Here is a 24,415-nt window from a genome sequence, read left to right as displayed (position 1 = left end):
CATGTTTTACCATTCTAATATTTCTTATCTATGATATTCTAGTCAGACATGACTCAAAGGGTAAATACTAATTGTTCATAAACATGAGTAAATATATGTAGGCTCAGTCTGATGTGTAGAAACCACACAGCAGCAGACTGAAACGAGCTTTAGGTGTGACTAAGTACATACTAGTCATCATGAGATGGCTCATGACAAAGTACAGATCACCTTCTACAAAAAAACCCCCCAAAAAAACCCTAGTTGATGGATTAAAGGTGTACCTGGTAAAAGTGAGAGGAGAAATTCCACACCTCCAGAGGGACAAACCCTTATGAAAAAGAATACACAAATAAAGTTTGGTGTGAGAAAATGACTCAGAGCACTATAATTTATTGTATGTAAATATAGAGTTAATGTTAATCCCCTAACTCAATACTGAAGAATGTGACAAATCCTTAATAATTAGGAAAACAATAAATGACTATGAAAATATTTATGCAACTGAACAATTTCTTCTTTTTTTTTATTAGGAGTGCAAAAACATACTACATAGGGTGAACACAAAAACTGAACAATTTCTGAACAATTAACTGAACAATTTCTATTTACAAATACAATTAATAAAAATAAACCAGACTTAATGCATTAAATCTAGACCTAGTATGTGTAATATTTTATTTAATAATGCATTCAGTAATAGTGTAATATTTTATAGTAGAAAAATAGTGTAAGCTGCAATCTGTCAGAAATTGAATTCCGGTTAGGTAATCTTATCTAATCAGGTTAGATACTGTTCCAAACAGCAGGAGGCACTGTCTGAAAACACGATAGTTCTGGGAGTGCAGGTGGGCCTCCGGGCCTGCAGCTTCATAATGTTAAAGCTCTCTCCGATGGCCACCCTCACCTGAGTATTAACATTCACCCCAGACTCCATTTCCCATAATCCCATACTGGCCTGATTACCGGCACAGGTGTTGCTCATCACGGGCCTATTTAACCAGTGTCACACCCACACACACTACGAAGTCTTGTTTTGTCCCGGCTGACATTTCTAAGCGTTTACCCTGCTTTTCTGAGTCTGTTCCATGTATGACCCTGTTCTGAGTCTCTGGTGCCTACCCTTGTGATCTCGTTACCTGGAATTGTCGTCTGTTAGGGCAGGTGGGCAGAGCGCCACCAAAATATTCACCCAAAACACAGAACTCTAAATAAACGGAATAAATTATAAACTGTAAATGCATTCTGCAACAAATATTTTTTGGATTTTCTTGAGAATTTTTAGTCATAAAGTGTACAAGATATATTCAAATTCATTGCAAGCTTAGGCAGGCACTGTTTTTTCCTATGTGCAGCAGTGTTTTAAATTAATGAAAGTGTTAATGCTTTTGTTGTGTTTATTTTATGTTCATTTTGAGATGAGACATGATATTCTTCTCCTCACTTAAATACCTCTTCAACTTGTAACATTCTAAATCCACATTCTGAGACTATATTAAGGCATTAAGTCTATAGCATTGTGTGTGTGTGTGTGTGTACTTTGAGCCTGTTAATCAACACATGCTGTGTAACACAAGGACGTAAGTGTGTGTGCATGTGTTCAGCACTTAGACCAGGGGTCGGCAACCTTTTCGGCATGACGTGCCATTTTAAATTTTTCTGGTTAACCACTGTGCCAACCACCCCACCACCACACACACACCTAATTTATACAGTACATACACATTTTTAAATGATATGATAAAAATAAAATAAAAAATAGGCCTATTTGATTTTCATGCAAATAGTTTCTGATGATGTTTTCATAAATTGTTTTTTAAACTTTTCAAAAGTTTTCTGAATCAGATATACAGTGTGACGGAAAACCACTGTATGTGTGTGTGACGAGGCCAATGCATTAAAACCGTTCAGTTTAATCACTGTTCTATATTAATGCGCTGCTTTAATGGATGCGCGCATGCACACGCCACTCGCTGATCTGATCTGAGATCGCGCTGTGCACAAAGTAACATTCAGAAGCTCATAAACTTGTCAGCGCTGCCACACAACTTTTATTAATCTATTCTGAATCGCTACATTGTATTTCTCAGCAAGGAGGGGGGTAAAATCGCTGTTTTTAAGTAACTAAACTCAGCTTCATTGTTTGTAGAGAGACAGACTCTCTCTCTCTCTCTCTCTCTCTCTCTCTCTCTCTCAAAATGTCCATATTTGAGAAATAAAATAGGGTAGTTTGCATCACTGGATATAGCTGTCAGTCATTTAACATTTCTATTGTGAAACTTATTGTTAAAAGTAGACTAATATATAATGATTTGCAGCTTCATCTTACCTCGCTCTCTTTAACGTTAAACTGACGCTTCGCGCTCTGCTTCTGTCAACAGTAAACCCCGCCTACTTTGATTTGATTGGCCTGTCACTACTTGATCCATGGCGTAAACACGATTTGTAATGCACATCCTTGAAATTGCTTCCACTTTCTGTCACTGGCAACGTTTTTACGACAATGTTTAGCGATATGGATTCTTTTGTGTTCTATATACAGCTTAAAGAATTTCTCTTAAAAGGAGAAATTCTGGACAATTCTGCAAATCATCGAAAGATTAGACGGGCGTCAATGAATTTTATCATCAAAGGTAACTATTAGTACCTGAAAGATTTTATAATGAAAAAGAGAATAGACTCTATTACAAACTGGGCCATGTGCTTAACTTAAAAAAAAAATGATTTTAAAATATCAAGCTACAGTACATTCACAGTACTTGTTTAGCTCTCATATCTGGATATGTAATTTGATCTTTTTACATGGAATTGCAGCTTCTTCTGACTTTTCTTAATTCCAATTGAAATAGATGACAGACTCCTCTACGTCGGCCCCAGTAGGCAGTACATGAGGCTTGTTGTCCTGTCAGAGGAGGAGAAGAGGTCTGCTCTTACGGAGTGCCACAGTAACCCTGGCACTGCCAATCACAATGGCGTCAGAGGCACTCAAAACAGGGTTATTGCTGGCTACTACTGGCATACAATTATACAGGATGTGAAAGAATGGGTAATGTACTACGTATGTGGTACTTTATTTTCACTTCTACTTTTTTTTTCTTTGTATCTATACTTAAGAATATGTCTTTTTTTGCCACCTCTGATCGTTAAATACCTCCTTGGTTTATACGTTTTATTTATTGTCATCACCAACTTATATCAAGTGTCTGTTTTTCTTGACATTTTGTTCAAAAAATTTGTGTTGCTTTTTAGGTCCGATCCTGTCCCCGCTGCCAGTTGAATGACCGCATCAAGATCATGCCAGTCTTGCATTCTATTAAGGTACTGCATACAATATTTTAACATACCGATGAGATTAACAAGCTAGTCTCAACCTTGTGTACAGTTTTACCAGCACTTGGTTGATGCTAATTTTGTGCCATGCAGGTTAAAAAAAAACCTTGGGAGGTGTTTGGTTTGGATTTGATTGGACCACTGCCAGAAACAGCACGTAACAACAAGTGTGTCCTTACCATGACTGACCTGTACACCAAGTGGGTGATTGCGGAGCCTATGCAATCTAAGATGGCAGCTGAGGTGCTGCAAAGCTGTACTTGTTTGGCATGGTTAGGAAAATCATTACAGACCAAGGGAGAGTTCGTCTGCAGGGTCAAGTGTTTTTTCTGTCTTCTCCCCCATTTCATAAATTTAATGTGTCTGGTTTCCGGTCTCTTCTGCTTCCAGCTATATTTAGCTGCACGAAACAGCTCGTTTAGCTGCTTGATATTGCAAACTGGTGTGTCTTATCATATTATTTTAATTTATTATCTTAATCATGAACACAGATTGACACATACTACAGATTGAAAAGTAAGAGTGTTTGATAAACTCTGTATAAAACAGTTTGAAATGAAATGCTAGATTGAGAAATATTGGATATTTGTTTGTAATTCCTGTTGTTACTAATGGACTACATGTGCGGTGACCTTTTGGTTTTAGATGTTTTTTAGAAATGTATTAGAAATGAAAAGTCATTTCCAGTGAACTGTCAAACTCATCTGTGCTATAAGGGGAGTGCCCTTTGCTCGGTTTCTCTACATTATCCATTAACAATCTGAAGAACATTTTTGTTTGTATGAGAGGACCAAACGCTCACATATACTGTTTCAAGAATGACAGAAGAGAGTGTAAATAATAACACAAGGTAGTCTGCTAGATTGTTCCGTGAGTTATTCGTTACTATGATTGACAGTGATAACTGTAGCGACGGTTGGAACAAAACATCTGTGAAGCTGATGTCAAAACAGCATTAAGTGATTCAGAGTAAATTCAGAGTAACAAAACTACAGCTACAAGAAGTCTGTGTTGGCTGAATACATTGAGCAGCTTCTACAGTTAAAGATAAAACTTTAAAAATGTAGTTTTGTAGGATTTAATTGTTATACCATTAATAATGAACTGAATTAATTTGTCCTTCACTAGTTAAGTATTTAAATAAATAATCATTGTAGGTTATTGGTGTCTTTATTTATTTATTTATTTGTAAATAACATGAGATTTTGTGACTTCTTGCACTTGCTATACTTCAGTACAGTAAAAGTACTAAAAATTTCTTATAATAGTATTTTTTTAATAAATCCAAAAACAAGAAGTGAAAAAAGCTAGGCAACTGAAATGGCACCTGAGCTAATGGGTGATCCTAAAACATCATACTACCACAACAAAATTAACAACTGTTGTGACGCTCGGACACTCTTCAAAACCTTCTCTTCTTAATCCGCCTCCACCTCCTCCTCCATCGAAAGCTGACGACTTTGCAGTTTTCTTCACAAATAAGACAAGAACCATCAGTGACCAATTCTCCACACCGCACACTGAGGATAACTTCACAACGACTAATGCTCACTCTTTCTCCTCCTTCTCTCCACTCTCAGAGACGGACGTTTCCAAACTTATCCTGTCCAGTCATCCTACTACTTGCCCACTGGATCCGATCCCCACTCACCTCCTTCAAGCGATTTCTTCTTCAGTCATACCTTCACTTACTCACATTATCAACTCCTCTCTTCACTCTGGAACATTTCCCTCAGCATTTAAGCAGGCTCGGGTAAGCCCACTGCTGAAGAAACCATCTCTAAATCCAGCACTTGTAGAAAACTACAGACCGGTATCCCTTCTTCCATTCATTGCAAAGACACTTGAACGAGCTGTGTTCAACCAGTTCTCTATGTTTCTTGTACAGAACAACCTCCTGGACAGCAACCAATCTGGCTTCAAAAGCAGCAGCCACTCAACTGAGACTGCCCTGCTCTCGGTTACTGAAGCCCTGCGACTGGCAAGAGCAGCTTCAAAATCCTCAGTACTCATTTTGCTGGACCTGTCTGCTGTTTTTGACACAGTTAACCACCAGATTCTCCTGTCCACCCTCAGAAAGATGGGCATCTCTGGAACCGCACTCCAGTGGCTTAAATCCTACCTTTCTGATAGATCCTTCATGGTGTCTTGGAGGGGTGAAGTCTCTAAGTCACAACAACTTGCTACTGGGGTTCCTCAAGGCTCAGTACTTGGACCACTTCTCTTCTCCATCTACATGGTGTCATTAGGATCTGTCATTCAGAAGCATGGCTTTTCCTATCACTGCTACGCTGATGACACTCAACTCTACTTCTCATTCCAACCAGATGACCCGACGGTAGTTGCTCGCATTTCAGCCTGTCTGAGTGACATTTCTAGCTGGATGAATGACCATCACCTTCAGCTCAACCTTACTAAGACTGAACTGCTGGTGGTTCCAGCTAACCCATCGTTTCATCACAACTTCTCTATACAGCTGGGTTCGTCAACCAAAACTCCTTCCAGGACAGCCAGAAACCTAGGAGTTTTGATGGATCATCAGTTAAGCTTCACAGACCATATTGCTACAACGACCCGGTCCTGCAGATTTGCCTTATTCAACATTAGGAAGATTAGACCCTTCCTGTTAGAGCAAACCACCCAACTTCTTGTCCAAGCTCTTGTTCTCTCCAGACTGGACTATTGCAATGCTCTCCTGGTAGGCCTTCCTGCATGTACTATCAAGCCTCTACAACTGATCCAGAATGCAGCAGCCAGGGTTGTCTTCAATGAGCCGAAAACAGCCCATGTTACTCCTCTCCTCATCAGGTTACACTGGCTACCAGTAGCCGCTCGCATTAAATACAAGGTACTGATGCTTGCCTACAAGACCACCACTGGCACGGCACCAACATACCTAAACTCACTAGTTCAATCTTATGCGCCCTCCAGAAGTTTGTGCTCTGCAAGTGAACGACGTCTTGTGGTGCCATCCCAAAGAGGTTCAAAATCACTCTCACTGACTTTTTCCTGGACTACTCCCAGCTGGTGGAATGACCTCCTGATCTCAATTCGAACAGCTGAGTCTTTACTCATTTTCAAAAAACATCTTAAAGACTCATATTTTTTCGCCAGCACTTAACCAACTAATACTAGTACTTACCTTTTTCTTTTTCTTGTCTATCATATTCTTAAAAAAAAAAAAAAAAAAAACCTGGCTACGTGTCCTGTACTAGACTAACTGAGACTTGTCATAGCACTTGTATACCGTTGTTGTTCTCTTGTTGGTCTGATTGCTTCTATTGTTCTCATTTGTAAGTTGCTTTGGATAAAAGCGTCTGCTAAATGATTAAATGCAAATGATTAATGCAAATCCTCTGCTGGTTATAATGCTAATTTCATGTCATTTTTGGCACATTTTTTCATGTCAACATCATGATTAAAAAGTGAATCTTTCAAGTGAAGTTCTCTGCACAGCTTAAGAGTTCAGAAATAATAAAGGCTTTAAAATTTTGTAAGTGTTTAAAACATGTATTCATGCCTATGAAGGTAAGTTATCAAGTATCAAGAATACCATTACAATGTTGTTTGTGAAATAACATCACTAGCTAGCCAACGTTAGCCTAAACAGTTATGATAGTGTGTACTTGTTAGCATTAAAATGTATAAGTACATGTCTAGGTACTCTCCTGGGATTAACAGGATCTGCATATAAAATTCTATGTTGTTAAGTGTTATTAAATAACATGGAGCTGTAAGATAATGCTGCTGTCATTATTTACGGTGATTGCAGTTATTTTGTTTCTCAGTTTCTGATAATAATGAGGCAGGAGAGGTTTCTGTGAGGGTCTCAAGAGTGTCTACATACTGTGTATATACCACAACGTTTCACCGGAAGTTTTCGAGCTGGCTTATCTATATACAGAAGTTCTAAAGAATGCTCAGAATAGTCCATGGTTAGATGGACCAACTGAGAAGATGTTTCTCCAGGACCACTGCTACTCAATATTCAAATGGCAGGTAGAGCATCCATATGCTTGTTCAGGTGTGAGGTGCGAGAAGGACTTGGACCCTAATCAAGATGAACTGCTTAGTATTGTGTTTATTTAGTGAAACTTTGCATATTTAAATGATAACCATTACTTAATCTGTGAAACATTCTTTATTTTTAGTTAAAGTATGTGTTTGACAAAAGTTGGCCATCAGAAGAACTGATCATAAAGCAAGGCCAAATTTGCCTCACGCGAGAAGACTTCTGGAGCCTGGGTTTAAGCCAGTGCATGGAATCTAATGGGCGTATGTTTAGTGTCTTAATTTACTGCACAAAAAAAAAGAATTCCTAGATAATGCATAATGTTACATATAACAGCTTTGACAGGGATGTAATCGTTCTGTAATTCATTTCAGATCGGAAATGCCTGCCTCAAGATTGTGGAAGAAGCTGCATGAAGACATGTACTTTATACTATTATATCTGCTTTTAAAAGTATTCATTTGGATGTATGCATGTTTAATAAATGGAAGCGTAAGCGTAAGTTCTACTAGGAAGACTAAATGTCACGTCACATTACAATTAAGGTCTAGCCAATCGGCTTTCAACGTGATGGATATAAAAGCGCACTACTCACATCCTATTTTGTGTTTGCAGATACCGCCGCTGTCATTTTTGCGCAAACTGTCGTTTAGGCTATTGCCTGATTTTCACTGGGTTACTTGCAGTTAAGTTCGTCTCCTGCAAGCTATTCCAGGCGCTAAATAGCACATTATTGGGGTCGCTTCAACTCATGGACATGTAAAGCAACCCGCAGCAACAGTGTTACAATATCCCAATTCCTCAGAAAAATCGAGGACATGACAATGCCGGTGCTTTCCGAGCTGTCGTGTCGGCGCTGCTTGTGTCTCTATCAACAAAATATTTAATCTGTACGCTCAAGTGAACCTGCACGCATGAAATCTCTCTGGGCCTGCTTGAGGTCTCTTTCGGCATCTCGCTTTCATCAGCCTACACCTTATAAGTATCATTTTTGTTTTATGCGCTTGGGCATACATTTTATTCTCTGCAAGGTTATTTGCTCAAACGTTTAAGATAAAGCGTTTGGTGTTGCGTGATGGTTTATCTAGCAAACTTGCGCTGCATGATTAAGATGTTAATCAAACTAATACATTCAATGTTTGGAACAACTCTTTCTTAAGGCATTTTAAGGCTTGTTATTAAAGGCTTACAATCTTTTTAGCCTACTGATTAAGATCGTTGCTCGCATTATTCCTTCTGAAAAAGGGGCTATGTTTTGCACACCTTTAAGTATTTTTTGTCTTAATCATATGCTTTTGTCTTTGTTTATTCAGTCATTGTTTCATCTGCATCTATCTACAATAATTCTGAATGCCTCGTATAGGAATGGGGGTCACTCGTCGGGTTCCCATGGTTATATGGAGTCATCAAGCTTTGTGGGAATTCCATGGCTGCAGATGCAGAGAACTTTGGCTCTCACCTCATCTTTACGCAGGTCACTCTCTGGACTGGCGCTATTATGAAGCAGTCTCTATCAAGCTGATGTATATGGTCATCTTTCATTAGAGTTCTAGGTAAGAGTCGGCTCATCTTTAAAGTCCACGTGAACTGGAGGTCGCTGCTGACTTTATTTCAGTGTGGTGACGTATTTCCAGCTGAAACGGAATATTGAATAGAGTGCATGGTTTTGTTTGCACTTCTAGTCTCTGTCTTTCACTTATCGCAAACTAATGGCTGGAGGGGTGTGTTTAAGGATATTCTGCCCATGCCGTCAAACTGACGTCATTAGAAAAGGAATGCCATTCCACAGCGGAAGTAAATGTTCAGATTTTGATTAAGGATTACAAAAGATTATTTCTTTTTCTTTTTCAGCGGATTAACTTGCACAGATCATTTACATCAATACTAGCCATGTGTGCTAGTAAAGTCAATTTTGATTTCACGCAGACTTTAAGTTATAATCGAGGCTTGTTTGGTCTTACCCGGCTGTTGCTGCCTTCACATTACACGGACTGCTGAGGCACTTTGCATAACTCTGCTATGATGGTCATCAGGGACGGTGTCCCATTACAGTTATGAAGTTTGGCCTATTGTGGCCTTCACATGTCACAACGACTTTGCTTAAATTGAGTATCTCTTTTATGGTCATGCTGATCTGGCTCATTTTCTATTTTTTTGGGGGGGAGGATACGTTGCTCTGCAGTTTCTGGCAGTTAGATGGAGTTTTATCAAGAGTGCGCAGGAGTCTAGCCTAAAGAATTGTATCTGTGTATATGCTCTTATGTCTGCTAGAACCCTAATTCTACCTCTTATCAATTAACCTAATCACCTTTCTTACTCAGTGAGGTGGTTTAGAATTCCTGTAATTTGCCTTCAGGCTGCTATGTTCATGATCCTCCTCATTGGATGTCCGTCAAGATCAGACTTTATTTCACGTAATGCTCAAGGTACAGTATAATACTCTTAGCAAACTACTGGCAGTGACTACTTCTCACATGCTCCCCATGTCCAGTTTATCATGGTTTTTCACACACAATGGTCTATCGTTGTCATCTACACACAAGGCTTTCACATCACATAGCTTAAAGAAAAGTACATTGCCTATCAATGTAACGTAATGCGTGTGTTTAAGGTAAATTAAGCAAATACTGGTGGTGGTGGTTTTACACCTATTCATTACATTTACTCTTCCACAGCCTCTCGCAGGCTTCCGTCATGGCCTTAGCAGCTATACTCTCTACGGCCTCTTGTAGCGTTCTTTTCACGGCCTATCGGGGCCTTTGTCTCTGCGGCTGGTTCAGCTCAATGTAGTCACGTTTAGAAGCTGCGGTCTGTCACCGCTTCTATACACTGGTCACTAATGCTGTTGAACTCGAGTACAAACATCAGATATGAAGCTACTGGGAAGATGGTCATCCTCCGCATTGGAATTCCACATTAGACCTGAAATACTAAACATCTTAAGGTATATCAAGCTGTCCTCAAGGTAATCTATATGCAAATAATGGTGGTGGTACAATTCCTCTTCATATTACTCCCAACAACCTCTGATTACTGTGGCTTGTTCTTTCTTTTTGTGGCCCGTCTTTCGTAGCCTTCCCCTCTGTTACCCATCTCGTGGTGTTCCCACCGTGGTCTAATTACATGGCCTTCCTCTCTGTGCATATAGCATTTCATTTCATTCTACGGCCTCTTGGCTTTCTCACTATGGTCAATTTGGACATCCTCCTCTGCGGGCTAGCTAGGCCTTTTCTCTGCGGCCTTCGTGGCTTGCTCCTTTCCCACCGCCGCCCCCCTTCCCACTGCCTACCGCCGCCTCCCTCCCCCACTCACCGTCCTACCTATCCCTGCCTCTCTGCCTCACTGTCCTCCCTACCTCTCCCTCTCTCAAAGGCTCTGTGGTCTATCTTCATTGCCATATAAGCTAATACTTTAGCTATAATCTGATGTTGTATTCTTATGTCTGGCTAATTATCTCAATTTATCTCTTTCGTTCATGTTCCAGGATCCTCTAAGAAATACTTCATCTGGTGTGTATTACATTATTCTTCTTTCTTTTTGGGGTAGGCTCCGCCCTCCCTTCGTCTTCGGCAGGATTAGCTGGTATCTACAAACTTCAGATCCACGCTACGGATGGGGCCTACGCCAAAATAATTATATTTTTTGTGTTGTTGTAAATAAATACTTCAGTCTTATCTCTACCTCCCTGAGTCTTTCTGGTAGAACTTATGTTCTTTCCATAAGGGAAAAAATGTTCACATTGTGGACCTCTATTCTATTCCCACCTGGAAAGACAAAAATGTGGACCCAGTGCATTGTTTGCCTGTAAGGTTTTTTTTGCTACCGTATACTTATCGACAGAGAAAGAGTTCTATTGGGAATAGACACAAAATTATATGTTATTTTTGTGCATGCATATTATTTTGTCACAATACTATTAGGGAAACGTGAGGTCCAAGGATATCGTATCTGCTCTGTGTTGAGTTTCTGTTAATCTTTCTAGTTGTAATATTTCCAAATTCAACAGGTAGGGTTAATGAGTGATTTTCGTGGTTATTAACAAAATACCTACTGACTGAAGGTTTTGTTTGTAGCTAAGAAGGAGATACTTTTTCTTGATTCTCTTCGCCCTGATGGTTTTGGAGATGAGACCTACAGAACCATATTTAGGTTGAGACTAAAGAAAATTTATTTATTGGCCTTGTTCCAGGCGTGTTATTTGGTTACAATTTCCAAAAGGAGCCTTGTTCTCAAGCTTCAAGTTCATATTCGAGTCTCATTCTAATACTGTTCTTATACGTGTGAGGCTTCAAGTTCATCAGAGTCTCATTCTCAGGCTACAGAACTCATCATGTAATTACACATTATGTATTTTGTGTTTTCTTTGGAATGCCAGACACATTGCAAACTTCATTGACCCAGGATCCTGGACTGAAAAAAAACGGAAGAGATCTTGAGGTATGTTTGAAATGATGGAATTGTGTAAAGCTAATATAAACTTAATTTTCTCCTCCCATAAGTCTTTCCATCTTGTGGAAAAAAAAGACAAAAGTACCATTTTATGTTACTGCGTCTATAGGATCCTATAGAAATTCTTAATTAAGCAAAACAAGTGAAACAAACATAAAAAAGTTGCTTTTTTATGCAGTCAGATACATTTAAACATAAAAAAATATATATTTTGCAAAAAATAAAAAAATAATTCAAACTGAATTTTAATCAACATATGTATATTCATACAGTTTCATAAATATGTAATAAAATATATATTTAAAACTATAAATATGCTATAAACTCATTGGTCTCCACCACAGCACTCAAATTTAACTGTTAAGTCAAAAAAGTCAAAATGACAGTGATTTCCTAGCAATAACATCATTCATGTTATAACGTGTTTGAGTGTGTGTACTGTTTGTGTGTGTGGGTATGTGAGTTGTTTATGCATTGGGGATATTCTATAGTCTCTATAGTCTTCTATAGCCCTTTTGGTTGGGTATGTGTCTTTTGTGGATTGAGTCAGATTTTGTATATGTGACCTGGAGCACAAAAACAGTCATAAGGGTCAATTTTTTTAACCTGAGATTTATACATAATCTAATAAATAAGCTTTCTATTGATGTATGGTTTGTTAGGAGGACAATATTTGGCTGAGATACAACTATTTGAAAATCTGGAATCTGAGGGTGCAAAAAAAAAAAAAAAAAAAAAAATTTAAAGTTGTCCAAATTAAGTTCTTAGCAATGCATATTAAAAATTAAGTTTTGATATATTTACGGTAGGAAATTTACTAAATATGTTCATGGAACATGATCTTTATTTAATATCCTAATGATTTTTGGCATAAAAGAAAAATGTATAATTGTGACCAATACAATGTATTGTTGTCTATTGCTACAAATATACCTGTGCTACAAATATATATGTGCCAGGGTCACATATATGTATTTTTAAAACTAAATCTAATGTAGTAAAAAAAAAAAAAAAAAACTTTCGGAAACTTCATTCATTACTATGCGGGTCAAATTGACCCGTGAGGGAAGTGTACACTGGGCCGAGGACACTGTGGTTGAGTGTTTGGGAGCGCCAGGGAGGCGGACCTCGCCGCTGGTTTCCACCTGAGCGACATCAGTTCACCCAGGTGAAAAAAAAATGTGATAAAACCCATCCACTTATTATAAGCCACAGAATATTAGATATTCCCCCGGATTTATTTTAAGTGTTTGGCCCATCTCTTCTCCAAGCCACACCATCTTCCTACGTTTCCTACCACGATAGCCCCACTCACCTGTTGGCCCTATCTTAAAACCTAGCAGTAGGCTTAGGCCTCCTTATTCTCCCTAACACATATCGTGTTACTACTGTTTTATCTCATTTCAAGTGTTTTGTTTCACTTTGATCTTTTCTGTCCTTTTTTCTGTTGTGATTTGTTTCTTTCATTTCACAGAGAGACAGTAACCTATGAGAGCCACCAAGGAAGCTAAAGAGTAGAGTGACAACCAGCAGCCGGTGTCATCACGTGACCCGCTAGGCTACTGCCTGTCAAATCTTCATTTCAGGTCCTTCGTTGACCCAAGTAAATTGGCTCCGCGAACTGTCTGACTGTTTGCATCAGTTAGCCCCAAAATTCTCATAAACGGCATAGCCTGTATGAGTATAGCTCGTTAACCGTAGAACGAACTTGCATTGGTCTCTTTGTGTGTATGCTGTGTTTCTCTCACCTACAGTGAGCCAGGATGTTCCGTTCATCCAGTCCAGCAGTCCATGGGGGCAACCTCTCGACATGGTTGAAAGCAGTGACGACCCCCCTCCTGCCCAAGGATGCCAGTAACCTGCAGCACCTAAACCAAGAGCAACTGGACACCGAGCCAGACGAACTGATGGCACACGATCCAACCCAAAGCTACAACTACAAAGAACTCGCCAGGATCCTCGGAAGCCTAGTTCACATTCTCGTCACCCAGGCACGGCTTAGCGAATGGAGCAACATCGACCTTGAACAGCAAGCAGCAACACTTAAGCTTCAAGCGGAGGAGGCCTGGAAGGACCAGGCCCGAACCCAGAGTCGCCTTGATCAGCTCCTCGTCGAGACCCAGAACCAGCGCGAGAAAGAGGACGCCACAGATCCAGAGCTACAGAAAGAAGTTGAAAGACTTCAAAATGCCCTGTATGGGGGGTGGGCCGAAAACTCCACCTGAACATCACGTTAGGTAAAGGAGTGAACATGGAAGCCCTGATCGACACAGGATCAGACCTTACGGTGACCTCATCTCAACTTTTCAAAAGACTCCAATTTGAAGCTAAGAGACAAGATCGAACTCTTACACCTCAAACTTGTGAACTGAATGTACAGTCATACAGCCAGAATGACATCCGGTTTGACTAGGTAGCTTCCATTCACCTGACGATTGGTCCTATGAGTCTAGTCCATCCTGTGTACATTTCACCAATGGACACTTACCCACTCCTCATCGGCAAAGACCTGCTAGATCGCTTTGAACCTTTACTGGACTTCAAACAGCTAAAAGTGTGGGCTCAAGTGCGAGAAACTCTTCCCCTCCAGCCACACAGGTCGCCAGTAACAGACTGTCAGGTCACAGAGGTCACGGGAACTCCCACAGAGCCAGACTGCCAGGTCACAGAGCTCACGGGAACCCCAGCAGCCAGCCATGGGTACACAGCCTCAGCAACAAACCAAGGCTCAAGTTCGCTCCTCTGCACCTTAGTCAACGAACAGGGAACAGTGGTACCAGCTTACACCAAAGGGGTCGCTGTTCGGCTCAACATGCGATGTGGTCGGACCTTAAACCACACGCTGGGTTTCTTCCAACCCTCACCTGAATGTGTGGAACTCGGACTCACACTTGAAGCCACACCCCTCACTGAAGTGTCATCTCGTGTACTTTCCATCCTGTTTAACAACTGCATGGCAACTGACATCAACATTCCCAAGGCCTACCGGCTGGGATGGCTAGTGAGCCATGACTTTCATGACTTTGAACTTGTACTACCTGTCATTGAGCCCATTCCACCTGCACTGATACCCGAAGGGAGTACAGACAATACATTGTTCACTGCACCTTTCAAATTCATCGCCATCACATCTGTCATGTCGGTGACCAAAGACCAGGTGTGCAGAACGGAGCTGACCAAGGACCAACAATTCGCAGTATACACAGTCTCCCACCAGAGACTGATGAACCTGCTACACCTCTCAATACCAAACCGACTGATGACACACCAACGGAGGAGCCTTACCCAGGTTTTGAATCTCAAGTGCAGCAAATTCTACAAGACACTAATGCACTTCAGAGCGATACAGTTCGTCAAGGACTCAGACAAGTCCTTTATGAATTCAAAGAATCCTGTGCCAAAGACTCTTTAGACTGTGGTCTTACCAACCTCCACATGGTGCACATCCCTACGCACCCTGATGCTCCTCCCACTTTGGTCAAACAGTACAAGATTCCCATTGCCTCACACAAACCAGTGCAGGAGATCATCGAATCAATGCTTGAGAAAGGTGTCATCCGTCCATGCAACAGCACCTACTCAGCCCCCATCTGGCCCGTCCTCAAACCTAACGGCGAATGGCGACCCACCATTGACTACAGGAAACTGAATCAACAGGTGCCGCTGTCACAATGGCCCATGACCCAGCTAGAACAAGAAATACCCCGAATCAGAGGAGCCACAATCTTCTCTATACTTGATGTGGCCTCTGGATTCTGGACCATTCCGGTGCACCCGGAAAACCAACACAAGCTGGCATTCACATTTGGCAACCGACAGTTCACCTTCAACAGGTGCCCGTTCGGCTACGCCAACTCACCAGCTGAAGTCAACATCTCTCTGAACAAAGCCTGTACAGACTCTAACTATGCCAGACTCAGTTTCGTGTGCCATCTTCCGAGCTGGAAACAGAATGGTTTCAAAACTGCAAACAGCAAGCCAGTCAAACACAAGGACTTAAATGTTCAAACTGACACCCTCGCCAAAACTGGCGCACTAAACAACAGGCTGTGGTCACTCCCAACCCACCCACCCACCCACCCACCCACTTTCAAGGTTAAAGTGATTACACACAGCATAAGAACTTTACAAACTAGACTGCCTACCTCAGAGCTGCTTACGCTGGCTCCGCTGTTTACAAATACCAACATAGCGAACAAGCGGGTTTCTGACACCTCCATAAAGTCTTTGCCTAACCACCTCTCAAACCCCTACATTCACCCTTGCACGCTGTCTACACTCACTGACAAACAGTGCCTCAGACCACTGCATGATACAAAGAACATGCTGCGTGCACAGAACAACACTGTGGGTTGTGCACCGTCTGACATCACAATGCCAAGGCTTGTAATGCCACGGTGCAAAAGGGGGATAATGCCAATGTATTTCCATGACGCATCATTTGCTGCACAACGCAGCACCAGAGCCACTGACGAGACACTGAAGCAAGCGTCATGCCAGCAGCAAGATGTGGCAAAACATGGACCAAGGCGAGCTAAACCCAGTCGCCGCCCACGAAATAAAGAGACTGCCCTGTCCAACCAAAGACAACCCTCGCTTGTTTCTTCCTCCCCTTTTTGTCTCTCTCTCCCTGTTATCTGTACCAGGATGCTGCTGTGGTTCGCCATGCTGTGCTGTCAGCCAACCAGAGGACAGCTGCCACCGAGAGAACAACTGAGACTCCTGATCACCGACTACAGAGCACACTACCCCAGCACCGTAGCCCAATACAGCTGGGCAGGTGCCTGATGGACAGAGAACTCCCTCACTCACGCTGAGGCCGATGTCAAACACATGTTCAGCCAACGTGAGAAAGTGACTGTTACACAAGTGGAGTTAGTTGGACACAACCACCGCTCCTAACGGTTCCTGGGAGCTTTGCTCGGAGCCGCTGCTATCGCCAGAACTCTGTTTAACATTGGTACGTCCAGTGTCAATGCAGCGAACCAGGCCGTGAACTCCATGAAACCGCTGTTTACTGTCTTCCAGAAGAACTTTACCCAGACTCAGCTGCCTACAGCGTTAACAACAGACATGCTGTGGGAGGTTAGCTCCTCCAAAGACAGCCTAACCACGAGTAAAACCCCACCATACATGATACCCTTAAGCCTTGTGCTAACTGTGCTGGCTTCCGCCATCACCACGCCAGCTGACCCACTACAAATACACCTGGCCTACTCTCTGGGTAGCGCCATCCTACTGCATGTCAATCCCGAGCAGAGGGAAGTGGATGTGCTCCTGAACCAACCCATCAGTGAGTCAAGCCAAGTCTACAGACTTAAAGACATTGTCAATGTCAGGTTTTGGAAAAGCAACACCCACACCAAACACACATTCCAGATGTGGTGGCCTACCACGACAGCGACACACAGCTGTACCTGGCCCCAAACCTGCACATGTGTACTTTGACCAAAGACATTCATTATCTCTGCCTTAGCAAACCCTTCCTCAGAAACAACACTCAAATAAAATCCGGGTTGCAACCCCTGGTCAGCGACACACACTGCCCTGCCGAAGCCAAGCCTTGTACACAAGTCACAGAGATGCAAGCAGAGATTGTAGGTGACAGATGGCTCGTCAACACTCCCGTGCGTACAGCTACTCTCACTTACGACCAGCATGACACAACCAGCCGTGTCAACGTGCCCAACCCGAATAGGGGGATTCAATACCAAAAGGTGCCACCCTCCACCTTGACGACCTGGCCTTATACCATCTTCCAAGTGAAGAGTACCAGACAGCACTGGAACTCCCATCCTTCAAGAATTACAACTTCATCTTAGATCCAGAACTGGAACTCTGGATTGAGGAAAGGGGGTCCCGACACATTGACATTGCTCCCGTCGACACAGCCCTCCAAGCACTGTCTCGACGGCCCGTTCTGATCCCGTCATCTGCGGTCCGAGCCTGGACCGCTGCCGACATTGCACTGTGCATCTCTACAGGTCTCAGACAGAATCCCCGGAAATGAGGGGTGCCAAGTCCGAGACCACGCCGAACCTCATCAAGCTGAATCATCAGCTCCAGGAACCACCTGCCATTATGATCCACCTGCTACACGACCATCATGATTCACCTGTCATCTGCCCATCATGATGATTGCCAGATGAACCCAGTCGCTCCATAAGAGACTGACACAGAACTTTCTCGTTGCACTTTTTCTTTGTCTTCGTCAGAGAGAACGTCTGTCGCGATGGCTCCTTAGGGAGCTTTCATCTCCGTTTTTCTTTTCTTTACTAAGTTTAATTCTCATATTCGCCTCTCCCTACACAAGGGAGACGAACTCCATTTCTTTGGTAACTCCACGTTCGTTGAACCTTTGAAACTTCGCGCGAGTCTGCTCGCCCCGGAAGACATGAGAGAACACGCCCAGCTCCAACAGATGAAACACGCACGCTCGTCTTTAGCAGGCACAAAGATACCCACATGCAAGTATTATTTTCTATAGAGATTTAAACGCTGCTTAAGGTTGTCTATTCCCTTTTTCAAGGTGATCTGATTCCTTGTTGTCTTTCAAAAGGTTACTGTATGTGATTTTGCCATACTGCGCGATCATCCCATATGATCTAGCCTATTTCTCTCTCACCTTCTCTCGCTCACCCTTTCACTCTCTCTCTCTCTTATTTGTTAAAAGTTTTTTTTTGTATTGTATTTGTTTTTACTGTTTGTATTGTTATACGCATATTTACTCTGTGTGAATCGTAGTTTGATGTGATTATTAGTTCAATTATTAAAATCCAATAAACTAAATATTGCTTCTGTCTAAAATGCTCACATTACGAAGTCAATGAAATGTTTGATCTTAGCTACAAAGCTTATTTGTTACTTTCCAGTAACCTAAATTTTATAAGGACGAGAGAATGGTTTCATGGCCAGAAACTATTTTTCCTGGAATTATAAGAAGTGATAACTTTATTGAAAGTTGATAAGTTAATCTTACAACCGTTTGCTGGACAAACCACTGTTTGATTTGCATTAATTCCCGGTAAAAGATATCACGTTAATTGATATGAAGAATGGAATATTGACATATTAATGAGTAAATTACAGTGCCTTGTAATGAATTATTGATATATACAATTGACCTATTTTTCATCTTCAATAATTTTAATGTAACTGTTACACGAGATATATATATTAATCATATTCCTGATTAATTATTAAAATTCCCTATATATCATTTGCGCTAACGTTAATGTACTACCCAGTGCGGTTACAGAAGGATTTGTAACTTTTTTTTAATTATTATTTTTACAACCACAGAAACACTGCGATCCACTCAATTCCAATTCAAGTCTGACAAAAGTCATAAAGTCTCATACCATAATGATCAATGCTTGGTTTTAAAAAATAAACTAAAATCATTTTCAGGTCGAAATGATCCTAAAAGGATTAGGATATGTATTTATACATGTTTAAACAAGCCAGCAGTTGTTTTTAAAACTAACAGTGGATGCACATTTCCTTTTCCAGTGTTTTCCTCAACATGCTGATGGTAAGAAAGTTTCTTTTGTCAAAACTGTTAAATAATAAAATCAACGTCTTACAGTGTTATTTGTATTTCACAGTATGCTCTCAGCACCTGTACATCATGCCCACTAACATTCATAGAGGTAAGCTAGATTTCCACAAAAATATACCAAACTATTAGCTTCTGACAAAGGAGGCAGCGAAAACAGAAGGAGAAATAGGGGAGTAATCAGAGGGGAAAAAGGGAACAGGTGGGAAGAGAGTAAACGAGGTAGTCAGATAAGATGAAGAACAGCTGGGGAAAGAGAAAGTAACCTAAAACGACCAGCAGAGGGAGACAGAGTAAAAAGAACAAACAAGATATGACAAGACATAACACCTACATATAAAATTTCACTAACTCGGCTGTATTAAGTAGAGCCCGACCGATATATCGGCCGGCCGATATTATCGGCCGATATGAGCTAATTGCATTTAAATCGGCATCGGCGTTTATAACGGCCGATGAAACATGAGAAACAGAGTCTCATGCTTCACTCATGTTATGAGTGTTGCATAGTTTGCCCACCAGAGGGAGCTCTGCAACTCCCCAGTAGACAACAGCGCCAGAAATCCACTACAGAAGAAAGCTGAGCCGAGCCACGGAGATGTACTCTTTTGACGGTGAGTCTGTCGTTCGTCATGTGAAATGATTCTAGATTTAGTTCATACACTGTATATAAAAACAGTGTGGTAGTTCTAGCTAACGGTCCTATCATTATCACTTCTAAATATTCTGTAACATCACTTACAGCCGCTAATGCATTGCTATATTAGATTAGCCACAAAGCTAATACCATCTTTATCAGTGGAAGAGCGCGAACGTTAATAAGAGGTCAAACTATAACGTTAGCGTTTAACTTATTCTAAATATATCTGCAGTGTTTTTTACATAATGACCGCTTTACTGTGGCAGGGGGGCGCGTATAGTCAATGACTAGAAGTTATGTACAGCGTGCCTCGAAAAAACAACAACAACTGTTACGTTATTCTAACGCTAACATAGCTTCCTTTTTAGCAGGCCCCTTAAATGCTTGCTATTAACTTGTTTGAAGGTGGTTCTTCTCAAAATTGACAGCGGTGTGTTCATGACACTAACGTTAACCACTCAACTTCGAATTGATTCCGTAATCTTCCGGTGACAGTAGGCTAACTTTACGTTCGCCAGCGCATGACGATGTTTTGATTCAGACTGCACAAAGAGAAGAGGAGAAGATATACGGGTCCGTTGTGAATGTGTCTGTGAGAGCAAATATAGTGTAGTTACAGTAACTACAGTAGGTGCGTCAGAAATGATTAAACCAGAGGGGACATGTAAATAAATGTGAGCTGAACAAGTGCTTTTTTTTTTATCGCACAGATAAATTGCATCATGTGCATGCAAAAGTGGTGATCAAGATAAAGGAGCTTTTGGCTGTTGAAAATGCAAAGCATATTGCATTTACAACAGATTGTTGGTCAGGCTAATGAGCTTGACTGCTCACTTCATCGATGAAGAATGGAACAGGGTGCAAGTTGTCCTAAATGTGAAAGCCATGAGTGGATCTCACACTGGTGAGTACATTGGACAGTTGTTTTTAGACATGCTTACCGAGTGGGATATAGACAGTGAACGTGTGCTGCTGGTGCTCAGGGACAGTGGAGCCAATGTTGTTAAGGGGATGAGGTTGGTGGAGATGCCTGACCTCAGCTGCAGTGCTCACACCCTCCAACTTGTTGTGAATGATGGCCTCCAGGCACAGAGAGCTGTAGGTGACATCCTGGCCAAACTGAAGAGGTGTGCAACCCATTTTGGTCATTCAGTTCCTCCCAAGCAGAGGCTTGAACAAATTCAGAAGGATGTTGGTCTACCTGAACACCGCATTCTCCAGGCATGCCCAACCAGATGGAATTCTACATTGCATATGCTCCAAAGGATGCAGGAGCAAAAGAGAGCACTGAAAGTCTACTCTGGGGACTTTGGACATTTTACATGTCCAAGTGTGGAGGAGTGGGACCTGGTCGAAAAGCTGATCAACACACTGGAACCAACTGAGGAAATTACTCTAGAAGTGAGTAAGTCTGATGCATCTGCATCATGCATCATCCCCACCATTGAGGTTTTGAAAAGATTTCTGGAGACTCAGGGTCCTGAAACTAGAGGAATTCAGACTTTGAGGAAGGTCATGCTCGACAGCTTAACCAGAAGGTTTTCCAAGATTGCAGAGTCCAAAGAAGCAGTGCTGGCCTGTGTGCTGGATCCTCGTTACAAACAGCGTCCCCTCTCTGACAGCACAACCAAGAAGGCCAAAACCTGGCTTGAAAAAGAGGCAGACAAACAGCATCAAGCAAGCTCAGCAGCCACTCATAAGGATGCCGAGGGATATTCAAAGAAACCTAGGATGGAGAAGTCCCTAGACCAGAAGCAGAGTGTGCTTGACCATGTCTACGAGGACATGTTGCAGAGCCAGCAAACAGTGACAGGGGTGTCTGAGAGTCTGAACGAGGAGCTGGATCGGTATCTTCAAGAGTCCGTTCTTGATCGCAAAACAGGTTTCACTATTTATTTTTCAGTGATATCAAATTAAGTTATGCTTTTGTATATTAAGTATATAACATTTCTATTTGTCATCATCATCATCAGGTGACCCCCTGCAGTGGTGGAGGCAAAATGCTGGCCGCTTCCAGACTCTGGCTCCATTGGCCAGGAGGTTTCTCACTCCTCCACCTTCATCTGTCCCTAGTGAGAGGGTATTCAGCACTGTGGGGGCAATCTATCAAGATAGGAGGAGCTCTCTAACAGGTTCCAAGGCAGAGATGTTGTGTTTCCTGTACTACAACCTGCCACTTCTCAACTGGCAGTACTAAGGAGCACCCTGTTCAAGACATTTTTCAAAAACACTGTTCAAATATTAAAGTTCAGAGCAAGACAGAGTAAAATTCTAAAAGTATAATTTGTAAAAAGTAGTGAAGGAGGAAAACCTCTTGCCTGTGTGTTGTATATATTGAGAACATTCTACATTGTTTAAATTATATTTTGGTATTATTTATTTTATATTTTATATTTATTTATTTTATATGTAGCTATACATTTAACTTATTTTAATTTTATTTTCAATTCATTGACATGGTTTTGTGGAATATTGAATTTGTTTGGTATAGCTCTTTTACTTTAACTTTAGTATTATAATTTATTTACAGTACACACACAGACTGTTAAAACCAGCTTCAACTGGAAGTAAGTAAAACTGTTAAATGTTTAAAACCAGACTGTTTTTTGATCATTAAAAAATATATACTTTTGATGTGCAATTGTTTAGTCATTGAGACTGTAATCTAAAGCTTTTTTTAACATAATCCCTTCTGGAAAATGGTTTATACAGCCCGCATACATAGAACAGGCAGATATTTTGCTATTGAATGTTGTGTAAGTGTAGTTTATAGGAAATGGGTCTAATATCCAGTTTATTTTCAAAATCAAAATATCGGCTTATAAATCGGCTCTTTTCGAGTTAATATCGGCATCGGCATTGGCCCCCAAAAATCCATATCGGTCGGGCTCTAGTATTAAGTCACTGTTGGCAAAGTGATACTAGAAAGGTGTTATACAAATAGAGTGCATATACATTTACATATCTTACAAAGGCATGGACAGAGATTTGCACACTGGACAGAAGATGCATCCCAACTCCTTCAGGGAACCCTTGAGCCTGTCTTTAGGGTGTCAAACCCCGCCACCACCAAACAGTCACTCAGCAGAAGAGTTGTGGTTGAAGAGGACACTGATAAGGTAAATGATTTTAGTGGTCATATATCACGTTGGATAAATAGTTTAATTTGTTTGTGCCATTATATATTTGTATATTCAGGTGCAACAGCCCACCATTGTGAGAGACCTTCATACAGCTTGGTACTGGGTACACAATCACAGAGACTTGTTCTGTGGAGAGGTGACAGAGCCTGCTTTTCTGCAGATGAACAGTGAAAGTCAACAAAATGCACTCAGGAAGGCCCTGGGGATTGAATTCCCTGAAGCAAAGGATGAATTTTTGTTTATATTTCAGTCTCAAGATGACATGGAAACATTTTGGGAAGTCGTGGCCTAGTGGTTGGAGAGTTTGACTCCTAACCCTAAGGATGTAGGTTCGAGTCTTGGGTAGGCAATACCACGACTGAGGTGCCCTTGAGCAAGACACTGAACCCCCAACTGCTCCCTGGCGCCACAGCATAAATGATACCCACTGCTCCGGTGTGTGTTCACGGTGTGTGTGTGTGTTCACTGCTTCGGGTGTGTGTTCATGGTGTGTGTGTGTGTTCACGGTGTGTGTGTTCACTGCTCCGGGTGTGTGTGTGTGTGTGTTCACTGCTGTGTGTGTGCACTTTGGATGGGTTATATATATATATTTGTGTTTCTTAGATACAGACATTTGTTAAAGTATGCTGAAATAAGTAAAACATATCTTTAGAAAATTAATAATTAAATGAAAAACACACACTTATATACACATCTGTATTACCCAAATAGAGTAGCAAATGTAAAATATTTTTTATTATTATTATTTTTATTGAATTGAATGAATATGTCCAAATTTAATCGAATACTCAATTTAATCAATATAATTTAAATTTATATATTTCATCCAAAAAAAGTGTATTTATATCAAGAGAATCACTAGTAAGGGACTATTTCCGGTACGGATCGGGTAGTGTCAACAACACATGCAAACATTACATTATTATTAGTATTGTTATAACAACAGTATTATAACTACAGAAATTGCTGTAAATTGTTTCATCATACAGACCAGGAAGTAGACACATTTCCGCACATGCGCAGTACAAATTGTGTTTCCGGTACGGATCGAGTAGTGACATGGCCATCTCAGTCATTTTGACATTGACGAGCGCTGTTAGACCACTGAGGCTTTGATCTGAAGCGCCTAGTATGTGCAGCGGTCACGCGCGCATCTGTAGACTAGCGCAAGTTAATCCTCACACTTTAATAGTATTTATAGCTCCTAACAGGCTGTGTGACTATGAGAAGTTATTACCTCAAAATATACGTCAGCATGCAGTTTTCTCTAATGCTCACGTGCCAGCACTTATCCCTCTGCGTGC

At 41.2% G+C, this 24,415-nt stretch overlaps 1 protein-coding gene across 1 annotated transcript; it reads left to right on the top strand.

Moving 5' to 3' along the window:
• Positions 1 to 14,021: 14,021 nt before the first annotated feature.
• Positions 14,022 to 23,497, top strand: LOC109048830. Its single transcript, XM_042733440.1, is given in 12 exon segments — positions 14,022 to 14,173; positions 14,923 to 15,059; positions 15,159 to 15,427; positions 16,417 to 16,550; positions 16,918 to 17,109; positions 17,247 to 17,487; positions 17,574 to 17,708; positions 20,657 to 20,780; positions 20,783 to 21,850; positions 21,942 to 22,008; positions 22,898 to 23,087; positions 23,167 to 23,497. Coding segments are annotated over 12 exon segments (2,946 nt in total). The 3' UTR covers positions 23,404 to 23,497.
• The last annotated feature ends 918 nt before the right edge of the window (positions 23,498 to 24,415 follow it).

This window comes from Cyprinus carpio, chromosome A3, assembly GCF_018340385.1.
Source record: "Cyprinus carpio isolate SPL01 chromosome A3, ASM1834038v1, whole genome shotgun sequence".
Taxonomy (NCBI): Eukaryota; Metazoa; Chordata; class Actinopteri; order Cypriniformes; family Cyprinidae; genus Cyprinus; species Cyprinus carpio.
This window is presented reverse-complemented; position numbering and strand designations above follow the sequence as displayed.